The 19,846-nt window shown below is 43.8% G+C and overlaps 1 protein-coding gene across 4 annotated transcripts in view; it reads right to left on the bottom strand.

Moving 5' to 3' along the window:
* The window catches only part of STOX2 (storkhead box 2), a 216,189-nt gene that overhangs the window by 92,681 nt on the left and 103,662 nt on the right, over positions 1–19,846 (bottom strand). The window contains exon 1 of one of the 4 annotated variants that reach the window (XM_087418337.1): positions 15,450–15,622. The exons of 2 other annotated variants lie outside the window; for them this stretch is intronic. Coding sequence is in view for 1 of the 2 variants with exons in the window: in XM_004428733.3 (XP_004428790.1) it covers positions 14,052–14,217 (166 nt within the window). In the remaining variant the exon portion in view is untranslated. Of the gene's footprint in view, positions 1–14,051; positions 14,354–15,449; positions 15,623–19,846 lie in introns of those variants that run through there. One more of the 4 variants, XM_004428733.3, reaches the window with a different exon arrangement.

The raw sequence follows: 19,846 nt of genomic DNA, 5'->3' as shown, positions 1-19,846 counted from the left end.
TAAAATGGGGGAAGAGTTAATAAGAGATATAATTTTTAACTATTGCATAGTATCTAAAAGCATATTTTGTTTTTCTGAAAGTACACTGTGTATTACATAAAACTTTGCGACTGGTCTTAGATGTTCTAAAGAACAGGAGTTTGCTTTATTTGTATTACTAAATGTTATACACTCCAAGGATTACGTAGGTGCTAGATTTTGCAAGTCCTCCTACCAGCAGAAATACTAAATGAAGATTATGCTTTCATATTATTCACATTCACTACGCTGCCATGGGTTACGACTCATCCTCCTTGACCACTGAAACACTGGGAGAAATTGTAAAGGATTTTCTCTAACAGTGATGCTCCTGTGAGGAATCACAAGGACACTCTTTTCTTTTTCCCCCAAATTGAAGATTTTATAATACACATCTGATGTACCCTAAACCAGTCAACTGATTCTTATCAAAGATATAGTCCACTTACCCGATGTTAATCATCTAGACTTCTTTTTTATGATATTCACCAAAATTCCTAGTTTATTAATTTCTTGATTACCTTGGACTTAATTCCATCTTACACCCTTCAGACCCACATAACCCCCTCTTCTCTACCCCCGATACTGTCATTGTAAATTACTGTGCCGGGTACTGTCAAATTATTCAATTATTTGGATCCTGGCCTACTGTTATGCTTTAAATAAAGTTCAGTCTAAACTCTTACAACAACAGATGGCAAAAGTTAAACTGCACTAAATCTAATGTTTCTTCAGCAATTTTTCATAACTAAAAACGTAAAGAAAAGTACAAGAGAAAATGAGTCAGCAGAAGACAATGGTTTACAAACCAATGAAATTATGTTCATATGGGGGACTTCTTTCCATTTGAGGTTTCAATTTTTGTTGTCAGGTACCTTTGTGCCAAACAAGGCAAAACCCAGGAACTGTGCAATCCCAACTGTTTCATCTCCTCCGAGAATCAGGGATGTTCACCGCATGACTGACAGCTCCTGATAACACGAGGCCAATTAAGGCAACTGAGGCCTCGTGATGGAGGGATCTCCAAGGTGATAAGAAGAGGAAGGCTAAGAAACAGCAGCAGGGAAATAGCCCCCAACCCCAGCCCCTGCCCAATTTTAGGAGGCTCTACTATTTGGGCAAGGGAAGGTAATTCTTAGAAGAACTTCAGCTGGCAGAGTAAAGATTATTTTCAAATAACATACACAAATATTTGAGGTTAGACTTATTAGAATATGCAGGGAGCTCTAAAATCCGCCCTCTCAGTACAACGTAGGCCTCTCAAATGGGGTCCCCAGAGTGAGTGCAAGACGAACCACTGGGGTAAATGAGAGAAAATATTAAATATTTACTTAAAAATCAGAAGTTAATTTTACTAACATTTAACATATAGACTTACAGTCAAATACAAACATGACAAAGTACGTGTGTGTGTATATAAAATCTCAGTTTTTTCATCTCTACTGCTTAAAATATTAATTAGTGGCTGTCTCCTAGGACTGTTCTAAAGACTAAGAGAAGTCATTCTTATGCATTGGCTGGTACCAAGTACATGCTCAATTAACAATGGTTCCCTTCCTTGGGGGAAAAGGGATTGAGGGTAAAAAAAGGCTCCCTCTGAAATCTACAATTCAGGAGCACACAGGAACTCTGCTATCTTGTTAGGAAGCACGTTCTCAGCCTGAGAAAGGAAGCCTGTGCTTATGTCTCAGGCCCTTGGACCTCTGGCTTCCCACCGCCAAGCTGAACAGAAGCCTTCCAGGGCCTGACCTCACAACACTTCGTAAGCTTTAACCACACCTATCATAAGCCCATAGCACCCATCCCACAGGCTACAGGGCTTCACTGGAGAGAACGCACTGTCACCCCTCCTGCTGTATTTGACGACAGAGACCTCTGTTTACGGCCCTTAAGGTTGGGATGGTATACCACTACTTATTATGCCTTTGGCATTCCAAACAAATGTTCTTTGAAATTCTGCACATATTTAAATCACCCACATCAAGCAGACTACAACATATGGGAAAAGATCTGCAGTCTCCAAAAACTATGCTTTAACCAACAAAAGCCAATGCTTTTGTTATATTTTGGAGTCATAATTAGCGGAGGCTTTTGAAGTTTAATTCGTTGGCCATGACCTTTATATAAAGCAAGCTACTTAATACCCTTGAGGTTCTTCTGTAGGTATTTTCTGTTGACCTTAAGGAAGGGAGACCTGGGGAGGGGGCAACGTGTTGAAAATGAATAAGCGCAAGTGGGAAGCTTTAAGTTCTCAAATCCTGGCTGGCCATGGTTGGCAGGTCCGCCTGGAAAGTGAGGTGAGGCGGAGGTGGTGGCAGCTCTGAGAGCTGCAGAGGAGGGGAAACCCTTGCTCCTCCCCGGGCTCAGGCTGTCATCCCAGAGCCGCAAGCCCTGCTGCCAAACCATCTGCTCTCAGGAAAGCTGCTGAAATATTACCACGTGGGAAAAGCAGATCCCAAATTGTAGCATCCCCTTTACACAACCCAGGGGGACATTCTGACCTGAGAGTTCACGGGACCATCGCTACTGTTTTAAATTCATGAAAGGAAGAAAGTGCACTTGGTTTGGAGAAGAGAAGCCACTGGGCTTCACTTTCAAAACTGGCCTTGAAGGACGGACCTGAGTCATGGCTTTCCCTTCTCGTGTTGTGTGTCTGTGACACTCGTTTTTATTTTTTTTGTGAGGAGATCAGCCCTGTGCTAACATCTACCAATCCTCCTCTTTTTTTGCTGAGGAAGACTGGCCCTGGGCTAACATCCGTGCCCATCTTCCTCCACTCTATATGGGACGCCGCCACAGCATGGCTTACCAAGCGGTGCGTCGGTGCGCGCCCGGGATCCAAACGGGCGAATCCTGTGCCCTGCAGCGGAGCACGTGCACTCAACCGCTTGCGCCACCAGGCCGGCTCCGACACTCGTTTTTATTGCATATGCAAACACATACAAACACACAGCTCATCCCTCAGCTAGAAAGAGGCTTTTTTTCTTTATCTTCAACTGAAAAGTCAATATAAGCATCTCTGATTACACAGGGCACCATTTCCCTGATTTTAGGTGAAGCCAAGTTCTCTTAGATTTACATCTCACAGGAATATTGAATACACAACGACTCTCTACCGTTTTTGCTAAGATGGAAATTCAAGGACAAGCAAGTCCACTTAGATAAATGAATAATTCTGTAGATTTCTTAGAAGATCAAATTCCAAAATCAATAAGGAAGGGAATATTTGATTTCTGATGAAATGAATACCAAGCGTAAGAATCAGATTTAAAGCTGTTTTTAACTGTACCTGACCTTGGCCAAGCTGCCCGTTGTCTCCCTTCGTCTGTAGCCTCGGGGGTAAAATATTTAGGAATGAGTCCATCCTGCAGAGTTATGTCCCAAAAGAAATAATAACACAGCAGCAAAAATGTATTAAGTTCTTACTGTGTGTCAGGCACTATGCTAATTATTTTGCATGCATTTGCTCATTTAATCCACATAATAATTATAAGTTAGATACTATTTTATCCTCATTTTACATGAGAAACAGAGGATTGATTGATTATATAAATTGTCAAGATTATGCGGCCAGCAAGTGGGTGCCAGGACACCAATGTATAACCGTCTGACTTCAAAGCCCTAAATCACAATGCCTCATCGCTGTATAAAGGCACAGGATGAACCTAAGACTGAAGCCACAATTACAATGTGGAAAAACCCATGTGTCACTATGACCATCCTCACGATTCTGCTCTTCTGCACATGTTTACTCCCTGGCTAAACAGACTTTTTATTTTTACTTTTTTTTTTTTTTGGTGAGGAAGATTGACCCTAAGCTAACATCTGTGCCAAACTTCCTCCATTTCGTATGTGGGACACCGCCAGAGCATGGCTTTATGAACAGTTTATAGGTCCGCACCAGGGATCCAAACCCATGAACCCTGGGCCACTGAAGCAGAGCGCACAAACTTAACCACTATGCCACTGGGCTGGCCCCTAAACAGACTTTTTAAAAGTTTTTTTTTTTTTGTAAGTTCATCAACAGTTGTCCATTGCCTTTGCTATAAATAACCAGTTAGCAAGTTTAGGGGAAAAAATGTCCAAATACTCTTTTCAATTATTTTAAAGCCAAACAAAATGAAAATTCAAATGAGTTCATTAGGTTAACAGGAACCCCCACTATAATTATAAATGTAATCTAAAGTGATGTTTTATCTTTGAGATCGATGGATTCAAAAAAGATATACTGTTTTATAATTTCACCAAAGATCCATGCTGGAATTTTTAAAATCCCAAGATGGAAGCCTATATATGTACAACATGGTGGATATCTAAGCTGCCCCAGTTTATTCCTTTGGCCCAATGGGAATGGTCCAAGACTACTGATACCCCTGGAGGCCTCTTATCATCCACCCCCAGGGCACCAACTACGAATATAGTTAAGGAGAGAAGTGAAAAACAGAGGTCAGAGATTTCACTGACACTACCAGGTACATTAGCAAGACAACGGTTCCCCAGAGCTATACATTTAACCTCCTACCGCACACCTACTACACCCCTGGCACTTGCAAGAACAAACTGAAGTAAGGCAGGAGCCATGCTCTCAAAGAGCTTCCAGTCTAGAGGGAGGATCAGACAAGCAAATGACGACAGATGTGTAAATTATTTCAGAGGCGTACAAAGGGTGTGATGTGAGCACAGAGACGGCGCAGCTCAGCCATTCCGTCAGGATTTGCAAAGAGGCTTCCTGAAGGAGCTAACACTTGAGCTGAGTTTTAAACACTAGGAGGTAGCTGGAGGAAAGGCAGATGGAAACTAAGTATAACTGAAGAGGGAAAACCAAAGGGCTTTAGAAGCTTGTTACAAAATGAAGGCAACATGGTTGCAAAGTAAAACTCAACTGTACTTCTTTGTGTAGCTTATATGCAGTTTACTCTTTCTATCACACTTTGAAGTGACAACGATTGAGATCCTGTTGACATTCTATTTGTGCCCGTTGGGATTGTTAGTTACATGCCATAGAAACCATGCTGGCTCTTTTTAATAATACCGATAACAAGCAATACTGATATGATGCTTCCTGTGTGCCAAGCTTGGTTCTAAGTGCTTTATGTATATTATTAATTCATATAATTCACCAAAACCAAATGAGTAGGTACCATTATTATTCCCAATTTGCAGGTAAGGAAACTGAGGCCCCGGGGAAACCGTTAATTTATCCAAGTTGACCCAGCCAGTAATGGAAAGGTTGGATTACGGATCACCTGGCCTGTCTCTCTGTTCTAAATGGCTGTGCTTCACAGCCTCTCAGAAAATACATTTACTGAAATAGACTGAATAACTCGGAGGACTACAGGGAGACCTGGAGATCCAGGCTGGGAACGCCACAGCCAGAGCTGCTTCAGTGAGGACTCCTCGGCAGCCACCGCCAAGCACCGACAGAACAGCTCACCGCCAACACTGCCAGGCGGTGGACACCACCTGCCTGCTGTCCCACTGCCTCCAGAATGCCATCTTTCTGCAACACCACCGCACTCCGGATAATATGCCGCATAGCCCCCACCACCTTGCCCTACAAGTGCCTGATTCGAAGCCTGGAAGGGAGTGTGTAATTGGTGAAACCTAGGTCACGCACCCATGTCCTCGATGCCAGGAAAGCAGTTCCATGGCACGTTCAGCGTCTGCATAGAGAAATGAGGGCTCTGTCTCCCACCAAGTTTCCTAAGGTGGGTGTATTGGTTCCTTGGGGCTGCCGAAACAATGTACCACAACCTGGGTGGTTTAACACAACAGAAATTTATTCCCTCACAGTTCTGGAGGCTGGAAGTCAGAAACTCAGGTGTTAGCAGGATTGTTTCCCTCTGGAGGTTCTGAGGGACAGTCCATTCCACGTCTCCCTCCTGGCTTCTGGTGGCTGCCAGCAACCCCCTTGGCGTTCCTTGGCTTGTAGACACGTCACTAAATCTCTGCCTCCATCTTCACGTGGGCTTCTCCCTGTGTCTGTGTCTCTTTCCTTCTTCTTATAAGGACACCAGTAATATTGGATTTAGGGCCCACCCTTCTCCAGTATGACTACATCTTTTAATTACATCGACAAAGACCCTATTTCCAAATGAGGTCACATTCACAGGTACCAGGGGTTAGGACTTGAACACGTATCTTTTGGGAGGATGCATTCAACTCATAACAATGGGGAATTACATAGACATAGAGGGGGGTTCAGACGCTGGGCAGCCAAAAAAATGACAACTACTCAATGTACCTCAATCGCTACGGGGCCTTCATTTCATCTAATAATGAAATGGTTTCAAAGCAAAAGCTGACTATGCCGAAAGCTGTAAATGGTCTATTAGCTCTCTTAGGGAAATCAACTAGACAGGAATTTGCAGCAGGGGTGAAGTGGGGGTGTTAATTACAAAACTAGCTGGTCCCGCCCTCTAAAACTACAGCCATCAGAATGATAGGGCCGGGCATAAGCCCTGCTACCCTAATACCCACAGGCATCTAGATGTCAAATATCTCTCTTTTATCTTCAAAAAGAGAAAACTTGGCCTGGAGGGGCCATCACGAATTTAAGTAGAAAGATAAATGGAGATTTTAACTGTGTGTATGAATTACCTAAGCCATAATTTTTCAACTGAATAGGTATATGACGGATGTTTGAAATATACATTATTTACATAGCTGGTCTGGTCTTTGTGTTGCGACTTCCATAGTTCTCTTTTCAAACCTGACTCCAGATATCAGAAGCATATCCCTTTTATCAACAATACAACAGCTTCTGAATAAATGCAAACACTAATAAAACAAAGCCAAGAATTAAAAAGCACTTTACTTGTAGGAACAGGAGAGTAGACAATTTCCAAGCAATCCCAACCTTGATTCTCCAGATTTTCAAAAACCCAAGTAGGACTCAAAGTTAATGGAATCCAACTAACCCTCCATCTAACGGAAATAAAAATAAGTCATCAGCTCCCCTCTAAAAAGAGGAACATAAAGTGCAAAAAGCTAAGCTAGTCTTGAATTCTCAATGAACAGTGTGAAGTGGATGACCTCCAAATTATACCGCTAACCTTTGACGCTTGTGACTAAAGGACTTCTCTGCTTGGACAACCAACCTGTTATGTCTAAAATGAAACCCATCATCTGCTCCATGTCCCTCAGCCTCCAGGTCATTTATTGCATTCTTCCAACAAAAATCTTTGATTCACCTTTTCTTTTTTTTCCCCTCTTAAACCCAATCACAAAGAACAGCCAGTTCCTTTGCTGTCTCGAATTCTCTCTTTCCTCCACACTCCCATACCTCCTTCCTTGGCCGATACAAGTTTTCCACATTGTGGCATGAGTACCACTCAGGTACGTGAGGTCATTTTAGATGGTCCCCAGTTAATTATTTTTCAGTGAAATAGCTACAGATTAATTTTAATGGGGATTAGAAAAATATACTTATCAAATGAGACCCATTATTTCACATAAAATATAAAATGTTCTTTTTAATTCATTTAAATGAAAAAAGTGGGTCAAGTTAAATAAAAAGATTAAGTAAATAACAATACAGGTGGTATATGGACATGGTTAAAAACAATCTTGAGAGTGATGTGCTAATATCTAGCAGTGTTGGGAAACACTGTCGTGTGGTGGTCCGTCATCACACTACTGCTTGATCACACCGGCCCCCTCAACCCTTCCCAGGGGGTCTCTGACCTCGAGGCTCTCATCTCTTCCATCTAGCCTGCAAGCTACTGCCAGACACCCCTTCCTAAAATGCTCCTTTCATCGTTTCTCTCCCAAATTCACAAATTTATTACCTACCCCTTAAACTCTGAATTCCACCTACATTTCAAGATCCCACCTGGCCTAGCTACACATTATTTCTAGTTACACCCCATAGTTACAGTAGGACCAATTTCACACAGACACTTTCATTTCCAGCTTCACACCTTGGTTCGTACTGCTTTCACAACCTTCCCCAATCCTTCTCCTCTGTCCTTCAAATCCTACCCAGTCCTTCAAGACCCAAGCAAGTCCTCCCTCCAGGCAGCCTTTTCTAATTGACATCCTTCTCTTCTCTGAACCCCTATTCCACTGTACCAACCATATCAACTATATGACTCTTGATCGTATGCATTATTTACTGCTTTCTAACAGTCGACTCCTTGAGAGCTGGTCCTGTCTCCCAACAACAACAGGAGGTCCTTGAAGACTAGAACCTTGCATACGTAGAACTTCCATAGTTATGAAAGGATGACTAACATTAGGAGTTCAAGACATTTCTTCATCCAACTGTTTAAGAGTGCCATGTTTTATTCATTCATCCAGTAAACATTTACTGACTGCTTGATATGTGCCAAGCTCTGTGGCTGCTGGCAAAACAGAGCTGTGAATAAAACACGTACTGCCATCGAGGAACTCGCCGGCTAGTACAGGAGATGCACACATAAACCCGTGGTACAACATAATGTGACCCTGTATGTAACACAAGCAGAAAACAAATGCCATGCAAGTGGTTCACTCTAGAAGCGGGGAGTGAAGACTGAAAGAGAAGCGTGTAGGAGCTGGTTCTGGAAGGTTAAATAGGATTCTATCAGACCTGTAAAGATGGGGAGCACACTCTAAGCAGTGTGACGTAAATCACAAAAGGCACAAAATGGCAACAAGGTATATTGCTGAAGGTAAAGAGTTTCCAGGGCCTGGAGCACAGGGTGGTGGGGGAAGAAACAGAAGAGGAGGTGGAAAAAGCGAGGGAAGTCATGCCATGAAGAGCCTTGGTCCAGGACTTCATCCACAGGCATGAGAAACATTGAAAAGAGACATAACATGGCCAGTTTTGCTTCAGGAGAGATTATAAAACAAAAAACAAAACAAAAACACAAAAACCCTCCAGGGACAGGCGGAGGATGAATTACACTGGAAGAGAGGTTAGTTTGGAAGATGCTATAATAGAACAGAAGATGATTTAAATGACAGAGATCAAGAGGGATGGGCAGATTTTAGAAATATTTAGGGAGTAGAAATCAATAGGATTTTCTGACCAACTGGTTGCGCATTCCAATGTCAATAAAAATAGTCTAGGGATTAACTACTTAAAGAAAAGTTTATTATCTACTTAAAAAATTATCCATGTCATTTCTTTCTTGTGGCTAAGGTTAATTTACAGTTCACTATAGTCTATATTCTCATAAACTACAAGACCCTCTACTTTCTACCTTATGGATTAGGCGTCACACAGTTTCTAGGACTGATTTACAAAAGCACGTCCCTAATTCAAAAGTCAGCCTATTATCCCACCAGCAAGGATCTAACTAGATTTTGCTCCTTGGTTATATCTGCATCCAGCATAAGCAATCTTGTATCAAAGAACATACCATTGTCTGAACTGTCCTAACTCTCTGGGCTATAGAGAATTTAAGCCAGAATCGCTCTGGAGGTATAAAACTGCTAAGGTTTTTATACAATATACTCATATTCCTTTTTTCAAATAAAAACGTTCACAAGAGTGTAAAAGATATTGAAATACCAAGAGGGGTGACCTTTTGTAAGCACATTCATGTTCTCCTGGGAAATAAAGAATAAAGTCATTCACCACCGAGTGTAATATGCCTCACTTCCACCTTCCTGATGAAAGGAGCCAACACAGGTAGTTTCAAATTAAAACACAGTCGGAGCAGCTAGGCTGAAAATGGGTCTCTGCAAAGAGGGGAAGGAGGCAACAGGACGCTGTTGACTAAAACTCGCATATGAGTATAATTTGCCAGGTCTTCATCCATCATCTCCCCACCCCCTTACTCTGGTCAACAGGACAAGCCCTAATACAGACATTTCATGTAACATTTGGGGACGACAGGAAATAGGATTCCACTGCAAAATGAGCACTATTCCCACGGACCCCACATACGGAAGCACATGACTCCAATAAGTAGGAAGGGCAAAGGTTATTTCTAACGATTTCTGTGTAAGTGCTCAGAAATCCTGTGCTCGCTCATTACAGAGCCACCGAGGATCCCCATTCTGTAACGGAAGCGTGGACCAGGAGGACCCATCACAGACGGAGGGAGGTCAGGTTACTCGCCAGGGACACAGCTGGTTTGTGGCAGGCCAAGATTAGAACCTCGAGTGTCCACCCTCCACTCCCAGAAAACTCTCATGTCTCTTAAAATAACAGAACATAAGGAACTGGGACACACAATCAACTGTGCCCCAGAATTAGTTTCAATAACGCGAAAACTAATGAACTCATCAAGGTGTCGTGCAGCCCATTCTTCCCCACTGATTACATCAGTTGGATGGGCAGACAAAACTGATTTAAATGCTCTTAGGATGTCAGTTTGGGGCTTTTGTTTTATCTTTCTTTTCGAATCCTTTAAAGCCATAGTATTAATATTGTCTGCTTTACCGTTCCTTAAAATGACAAGTACCCATCTAAAAGTATCATGACTTTGGGGGTATCTCATTCATAAGCAATACCTTTTATGAACACGCTCTGTAGAACCTTCCTAGTGGAAAAATTACATTAAATTGTTGACTAACAGAATGCGCCCAAACTCAGTGGCATTACCTGGGGAATATAAAGCAGAACCCATCCTCAGAGCTGAGGGAGAGGAGAGGGAAGAAAATGAAAAGTTAGTAGCATCATTTGTATAAAGAGGTCACTGTTCACATGGTTCTAACAGAGAAGGCTCTTACAGCTTCATCAACAAAAGGTATGGGGCCTTGAAAATCATTTCATGGAGGTATGTGAGCAGTTTTCATATATAAAGCACTAAGAATTACACAGATATTTCCCTCTTTGGGGGGAGTTTTACTTTTATCTCTAGTTCATTCATATCATATTTTCTAATTTTAGAAAATGCAGAAGAAGGATCCCACATCCAATGGGTCTAACTTCTTTCATTCTTTAGATAATCGATGCACATTTTGTTATTCATCTTGATTTGAACCAAAGGCAAGATGTTCCCCCTTCTGCCCAGAAACTACCACTGGAAATTAATATTCAAGATGAACAATGAACTCATCTCATGGCCTGTGAACTTGCCTGTTGCCAGGAGGCATGTGAATTCTTAGGATTATTTTAGATGTGGTAGCATGAATCAGAGGCTTCAACAGTCATATAAGGCAAGGTCTTCAAGATTTCAAGTTTCAGAATTCTCTAACTGTCCTTCTGTAAGTTTTATATGTGCCTATTCTAATCTCAGCCTAAGTGTAGTTTATCCTGAGGGTATATGAAAAAGCAAGGCTAAATGTCAAGTCTATTGCTATACATCACATTTCGAACTGGTAATTACTTATCAGTGGAGAAAAGTCTGAAATGGTGCTGTCTCATTAGAAACCTATTATGGAATGCCTGCGATTTTGCCTTAATAAACAGAGTTAAACTTGAAGTACTTCCTGTGTAATAAGTATGCTAGATCAAAAGGACAGCTATTAAAATTTCCAAGGATCTCTCCTTTCCTAAAGTTAAAAAAAAGTTTTCCCCATATTTTTTAGGAATATTTGTTGGTGGTGATTTCTAAAGACAGTTTCGAGTGAAGTTATTTTATTTAGCACATCTTTGAAGAGGCTTATCACGTCCTTTGAACCCAACAACAGAGAACTCTTTTTATGGAAAACGAAGTAGGATCGTACCAGTAGTTATTACACCAAATGACTGGAAAAACAGAAAGAAGAAATATGAAAAGCCTCATATGTTTCTAAGCTGCTTCATTTTCCATTTCACTTTATGTGACCAAGGCTCTGTTTGTACCCAGAGTCACTAACTTGATACAAGTGGATTTCCTTTACACTTCTTAAGAGGAAGAGAACTTCTTGAAAAAGATCTCAAAGTGTTTCAATATACCATCTATTCCTATCAACACTCATATTTGGAAAGGAGCCATATCTGAAAAGGAAATTGATTAGATACCCCCACCCCTACCCCCCCAAAAAGATACATATGAGAAAGATTCCACCTACTCTCCTAGTGTTCATTGTGTTTGTCTTAATATTTACCATATCCTTCCAATAGCACCAACACCTTTTATTACATGTATTAGCTAACATTTAAAATGATGAATAAATAATAGTCCTCCCCCCCTGGACAAAACCCTATTATATCCAAACCTATAGCCCCATGAGAATCCAGTAAGACACTCCGCTCTTATGGCGCACTCCATAAAATGCTGAATGAATGACACAGCTCTTCTCCCCTCACCTTTTGGTCTTCTTGTCTCAGTAGTAACCTAACAAGAAATCTGCAAAGAAAACCACCAACCTGAAACAGCTGACCCTTCACTTGCAGGTCAAGAGGTGAAACGAGAAAAGAGAAGCAAATAAAACTAAAAGCTTCTTCCTCGAGCCCTCAAGAATGCCTTGCAGAACTGGCAATAGCAGAGAAGTTCTTTAGCAAAGGATGAAAATATGATCATAATGAAGTTATGTCAAGATAGATAAAAATAGGCTCCATGGGAATGCGCCGGAAATCATTAAAGAGTCTTGCGGGTTTGTTGAAGAAATTATGGCTACCTGCCCTCTTCTAGCTTCACACTTGGTATCAGCACTGGTTCCCGAAGAGGGGCAAAAAAGAGGGGAACTATTCACTGTGGAATGAAGACATTCAAACCCTAAGTACATGAAACCCGGGATTATCCGAACACTCAGTGGATACATGCATTTATGTACCTATATGTCTTGAGGTTAGATGTGGATTTAGGCGTGTTTCAAAATTTACTGTCCCAAGTCTGAAGAATATAGCAACCGCAGCAGTGATTGACTTAAATGACTCAAGTATAAACTGTAGTTGTCACTTCCTTTACAAATCTGGCTTTTCATGAAAGAGAAAATCAAGAGAGCCTTTCTGCCAAAATAGTACAACATCCTTATGCCGCCAGATCTTGCAATAAAAAAAGTTGGTTATTTTATTCAGGTTTTACATTCATGGAAATGTGGTCATGAGACATTTTTGAAGCATGAGATACTGGCCCCAGTTTTAAGAAACTTGCTGTTTTGGGGCAAAGACAGTAGAGCTAGGCTATAAGTACCAACCACAGGCTTAAAGCAATCTTCCCAGTTAAGACAGGGCTTAGAACGATTTGGTTGAGTTTGTGGTTTCAAATACAACCTCGGTTCTTCCATGACATTGTGTTTAGAAGGAAATTAATTCTTTCAGAATGAAAAACAAACAAAAACTGATGTCTTACACATCGTTACATACAAGTGGTCAAAAATAAGGAGGGAGAAAACAATGAAAGAGTTCCAGGATTTTCCTCCTCAGCATCTCCTCCAGTATTTTATCCCTGGGTCCCCAAGTCACACACCAAAGCCATTCGGTTGTATTTCCAAAGCTCCTTCGGAAATGCTTTGAACAGCACTGCATTTTAAGATGAACCCTTTTTCAAAGCCTTCGTTTCCATTTCTCGGTTTGCTAGTCCTTACTGCCTGATATGCAAACACACGATACAGCCTCCATGCTTTCCATACACCCTGATTCAAAGCAACATATGCTAAATCCACGCAGAATCATGTGAGCATCCAGTCCGCATACACACCATTACCCCACTGAATGCATTCAATGAGCTCCAACAGAGTTCTCTGCGTGCAAACCAGACGAGCCTGAGATGGATGCAGAGCTCGTCCCCGACTCAAACCATCCAGCGCCTTGCACGGAACCTGTTCCCTTTTAAGAAAATAGGGTTGTTTAAATACCCACTAGGATAACTGGCCACAATGCAGGAGCAAGCCAGCCGGGTACCGCAGGCAACACTGGACGCAGGCTCTGCCACAAAGCTCAAGGAGGCTGCTGCAACGGAGGTTGCAGGCATTTATCTGCTTGCAGCCCAAACGCCTGGCACGTCCCCCTCCCTTATTTTACCTAACTAATAGCTCTCAAACCCCATATTGAGAGGGCCTCCTGTGGATCTTGCGGAGGTACAAAATGGTGGATGGGAGCTAATTTTTTCGTGCTTTGCCCATAACTTATCGAATCCATCACCGCCGGTCCTCCCACGCCAGCACCCCGGCAGCGGCGCACCGAGCACGCCCCGCGGCCCCGGCCCGGGGGCAGGAACGCGGGTACCCACCTGATGTCATGTAGCCCCGCGCAGCCTGGGGCGCGAAGGCCGCGGGGAAGCGCTTGTGCAGGCGGTAGTCCTTCTCGCTGCGGGACCTCATGCGGTCCGAGGCCCGGTCCGAGAAATCCGAGCTAGGCCAGGCTCGCCGCAAGGTTGTGCTCCGGGTCTTCTTCATGGTGGGGAGGGCGACCTGCTGCCCGGATCCTCCGGGCCTCAGCGCCGGGGCGCAGCGCGCGGCTTCATCCGTCTACGGCGGGCACGACCCGGGCGGACTCTGCGCACATTTTCCCAGCCCCTCCTCGTCGGCGTCTACACCGCCAGCGGCGGGTCCGGCCCTCCCCACGCCCCCACACCCCCCCACGGCGAAGGCTCCGATTTTACACACGTCCCACAATGCATTACACTTCATTTGCAATCCGCCCGGCTTATAGCTTCCAGACTCCTGGGGGGAAAGGCACGTTAGGAGGCTCCCCGGCCAGGAGGAGGCGGAGAGGGGGCGGGCGGGGTGGGGGCGCCGAGACTTGCAGCGTGAAAGCAATGGGAGCGCAGACAATGGCCCGATTCAGCGCCGGAGTGCTTAGCCAACTGTGCGCCACGGCACAAAAGACCCAAACAAACGAGGAAGCCGAGGCCTCCGGGGCTGACCCGGGATCGGGCGCCCGGGGAGCCCGAGGGGTGGCGGCAGACCCTCCGAACCCAGCGGCTCAGAGCGAGGCGTGGGGATGACAGTGTCCAAGTCGTGTCCCCCTGGGCCTATCGGCCGCGCGGCCCGCAGTCCCGGGCGCAGGCTGGCTCTGCCTCCCCTGCAGTCCTTGGGAGGCAGCCTTCATTACAGAGGCTCGAAGCGGGGGCGCGTGTGCACGGGGATCCGAGCAGGCTCTGCAGACAGCAGCTGCGGCGGGCGGGCTCCTGCCGAATCCAGGAAGAGCCCGAGTCGTCCTCGCGACCGCAGCGCCTCGTCAATCTTCCTCCGTCCGAGGCTCAGGGCGGTGTGAGGGCGCGCGCGTGTGTGTGCCCCGACACGCATGTGCCCCCTACACATGCATGCTCCTACTTACTGGCCGAGGCGGCGACAGGAGGCATGGCTGCCAAGGATGCGGAGCCTGCCGATCGAACCCCGCACCGTGGCACCGCCGCTCAGGCGCGAGCGCGCAGAATGGCTCCTGAAGGGCAGGAAGCACGGCGGCCGCCCAGTCTCATGCCAATCACCAAGCTGCCTTAAGTTAGAGCACGGATCCTGTCGGGCTTCTCAGTTTCATGTAAAACACCCTGCGGCGGCGCTGGGACCTGGGCGAGTGCCCAGCGCTTGGATATTTACATATTTTTAGGATGGTTCCTCCCCCTGGCAGAAAGGGAGAGAAACCCCAGGTGGGAACAGGGAGATCTGCGATGCCCTGCTTTGCCCACCTGCGCCAACCTCGAAGTCAGCTAGAGCCGGGGGAGGTCCTCCGACAGCCGCAAACGCTCGGGCACCTGGTCCACGCCGCCTGGAAACGCAGTGGAGCTGGCCTCCGGCTCTTCCTCTCTCTCCCTCCAGCCCCCGGTGTAAGTCACGACCAGCCGGCTACCCTGCATTCAGCTCCACGGCCCCTTTACACAGCACGGCTCTGCACAGCTGTTTCTGGTCCAACAACCAATCGCTACACGACAACAATGCGCGCGGCGCGCAGGGGAGGCGGGGGCGATGCGCCGCCCCGGCCGCGGCGCGGGGCTCGGGACGCCGGCCCGGGACGCGGAGGTCACGCCGAGTTAAAGGCGCGCGGCCACATTGCCGCGAACCCACACCGCGCTACGGTGCTGCTACCGATTTTTCAAAAACGCCTATCTCCCCATTTGGGTTTCCAAAAATGCTTTGGTGTTATAAACAAAAATGAACCTGATTTTTCTTTTTCAATATTGTGTTTTATTCTACATTTTTGCGCTGTTTTCATTTGTGACGATGCAACGTTCAAAATCATTGTTTATGCTGTTGTTTCATATTCACAGGTGCCAAGGTGCAGAGACAGGGATGTGAAATCTTTATGGGTCTATGACCTTATCAGGCTGATACTGCAAAAAACAAAAACCAAAAAACAGCAGGTTCTAAATGGTTAAGATTCAGGAGTTCTAGCCCAATTTGATGCTATTCCAAAGCTTGAATTCGTTGGCGGGCAGCAAGGTTCTTGGAGAACCATGCGGGGAGGGGGGGCGGGGTTTAAGCCACAGCATTATAGAATCTAGAACTAGAGCTTCTATTCAACATCTCACTGCTGCGCTCTAACCTGGGGCCAGTGTAACTCATCCATCTCTTGGGATACTGGGGGAAATAAACAAACTGAAAAATACAAATCACTAGGTATCATATGGAACCCATATTTACACTAATCAAAATTTATTACTAGCTGTAAATCAATTAGCTAATGTACAGTGATTTTTTTTAAGTTAGGAAAGGATAGTCCCCCCAAAGGTACATTTTGCTAAAATGTCTTCTTTCCTGTAAGAGGACTGCTAAGAAGAGAAAGACCTCAGCTTTAGAAGCTATAGAAGACTAAGTGTGTAAAGAACGGTAAAGGTAATAAAAAACAATTGTATTAATGAATGCATGAGATATTGGCATTTAGATATCTCAATTCAACAATTACTCAGTACTTCCCATGAGCCAAAAGTGGTTATATGAAGGATTATAATAGTTATGACTGAAGGCTAATGGTGATTGCTGTGGCAACTGTGATATTTATTCATTCAGCAAATAATTATTGACTGTCTAGTATATACCAGCACTGCCATGGGTGCCAGGCAAACACATGGCCCCATGAAGCTTATGGTCTAGCTAGTAAGCAAATAAATGCACAAATTTGCTAAGTTCTACAAAGAAGAATAACTTCTATGAAAAAATGACAGTTAATTTGAGACCTACAGGATGAAGAGTCATCCAAGCAAAGAGTGAGGAAAATGGTGTTTCAGAAAGTGGGAACGGTGCCTGCAAAGGCCCTGAGGTAGAAAGAATCTTGGCTTCTGTTGGAAGAAGTGAAAGAAGGCCAGCGTGGCTGGAATTGGAGCATCAGACAAAGGCGTGTGATGAGGTCATGGAAGAAGGCGAGAGCCAGATCATGCAAGGACTTGCAGGTCACATTAAGGGTTTTGTATTCTATTCCCAGTGCAGCGTGAACCACTGAAGGGTTTTAAGCAAAGAAGCAATGATAGTTTTAGAATTTCTATAGAGAAGGGGATTAGAGGAGAGAATCTGTTTAAAGGGAGGGGTCAGCCAGGAATTTTCTGGAGGGTAAATTTGAATCGAACTTGACTTAAAACTGAGAAAACAGGGGCCGGCCCGGTGGGGCACGCAGTTAAGTGCGCCCGCTCCGCTGGGGCAGCCTGGGACTCGCTGGTTCGGATCCCGGGCGGGCACACACGCACCGCTTGGCAAGCCATGCTGTGACGGCGTCCCATATAAAGTGGAGGAAGATGGGCACGGATGTTAGCCCAGGGCCAGTCTTCCTCAGCAAAAAGAGGAGGATTGGCAGATGTGAGCTCAGGGCCGATCTTCCTCACACACACACACACAAAAAACTGAGAAAACAGTCATTGTTCATATGAAAGAATGGGAGTAGGTTGATGGATATTTGGGGAGGAGAACTACAGCTCCACTCAGCCACCTCTGAATGCAGGCCTTGAAGGGGAGTGAGTCATCCAGTGTCCATACTCAACAGAATGCCTTTGGAGCCAATGCCAAACAGCCAGATACAGAAGAATCAGGCAGTAAACGGACTGGGTTAGCTGACTGGAATCAGATAGTAAAGTAAAGTAGGAGAGGCAGGGGCACTTAAGTAATTTGTCCATCTAAATCAGGTGACAACATCTAAAGAGGCTCTGAAGGTAAGGTTTGAATCTAGCAAACAGCATATTGTGAAGCCAATGCTTTCCGAAGAAAGTGGATGTGGAATCACATGTTATTAGCCACTGTTAAAATCAGACTCAGTGTCTCCATCTGTCCTGTGGCAAGATCTACTCTGGTCATATGCAAGTCCTAGATCCCTAGTCCTAGTTTCAAGTCTCTCAAACTACTTGAGACAATCACGTATCTGGGTAGTGAACGGTCCGTCACTGGGTAGTGAACTGTCCACCAGGGAAACTCAGTTGCATAATCCCACTCTTCACCATGAGGAAAGTTTAGAATTAAATAGAGAAATGATAAAGCAAATCAATTTGATAGTATAGTATTTTTTAAACAGGCTTAAGAATACTTCATACATTTGGTATTTACATATCAGATGATTAGAGACACTAATGAGACACACATTTGCTTTGTGATTCTAATTCAAACATATAATTTGATTTTAGACTTGCAATTTTAAGTTGAAAGATATACGAATTTTGACTTTGAAATGCTCCTCATTTAAAACTTTGGTTTATTAGGTTTACAAGAGTTGGATGAATTTAAGAGTTATAAGAATGTAAACTCCATGAAGGCAAGGGATATTTTCTGTTTTATTCATTGCTGTTCATTGTTCTGTTTTGTTCATAGTCATATCTCCAGTGGCTGGCGTATTTGATGACAAAGCCTGATTAAGTACTCTGGAAGATTTGTTTTGAAGCCTTCCCAGTCTGACATACTAAGAGCTTTTTAAAAATTAAATATACCCAATTTATAAATACAACTTAAGTTTTTAAGGGAATGTTCTTAACTGTGTTTCTAAAGGGGGCTAATTATTAAGGAAAGGGATTTTAGTCCTCAATTTGAGTTGATCAAATGTTTTTCAAAGGTCCCTGAGAGTTACAGTTTTTATTTTATTATTTAAAAAATACCAAATTTACAAATAGAATAAATGGAAGCTAAAAACTTAAGGAAATTTTGATTTTTCAATTTGTATCACTAGTAAAGGAAAATTTGATTTTTTGAATTTGCATCTCTAGTATACTGAACATTAATTGAAGACCTAAATATCTGTACACGGTCTCTGCTGTGAAGAGAAGCCCCCCTCAGACATTAAAAAACCCACACTAACTACAGACTGAAGGATGTACTAGATTAGAGGGAAACCGACCTACTGAAGTGAGTAAAGAGAAGGTTGATATGAGTGAAAAATAAACATAAACATATCAATGTAAGAGGTAACAGGTCTGAGCCTTGACTTTGTAGCCTAGAGAAGATGAATTTCAACCCAGGACCTCTAAGCACACATACCCTGGGATACAGGGATGCCCACTGATATGATACTGGGAACTTCCATTAGTATACCAGATTCATCAAATTGAAATAGTCAGTGGCATGGGCATGCCACTTTAACTGCAGCCAAAGTGGCCCATGGCCTCATTTTTCTGCCAAAGTTTGACTTTGGCTGGTCAGAGACCTCAAGACGCAGAAAGGAAATGGGTGTTTGTATATTTATGTATGTATGTGATATATGCACCAAACTTTGTGATTCAAGTGTTTGTTAAATAAAAATCAGAATTCTGAGTCTGAGAGTAATTTATCTTTCTGCTTCCTCTTGAAACATGATTTGCAAAAGATATTAATAGTTAAATTTGACAAATGTGCTGATTAGTCAAAAAAAAATACACACATACACAGCATGAAGTTGGGCAGTTGTGTGGCCCAGGTTATGAAGCTAGATGCAATCTGGAGAAAAGCATATCCCTGAAGGACTAGGGCTTTTTCAGAGGCTTGTGAGGTGGAAAATCGAAGGAATTTCTTATGCAATGCATATCTTACAGATTCATGTGTATACACTTATGCACATCCAAATGGCCTGGGGTATTTTGGCCTCCATACGCAGCTAAGGTAGCTGACCAAGGCTTTGTCCCCAGAGCACTTTTGGAAGATA

Source organism: Ceratotherium simum, chromosome 28, assembly GCF_057802395.1.
Source record: "Ceratotherium simum simum isolate JZ-2026a chromosome 28, ASM5780239v1, whole genome shotgun sequence".
Classification (NCBI taxonomy): domain Eukaryota; kingdom Metazoa; phylum Chordata; class Mammalia; order Perissodactyla; family Rhinocerotidae; genus Ceratotherium; species Ceratotherium simum.
Note: the sequence above shows the minus strand (reverse complement) of the source record. Positions and strands in the feature narration are given on the sequence as shown.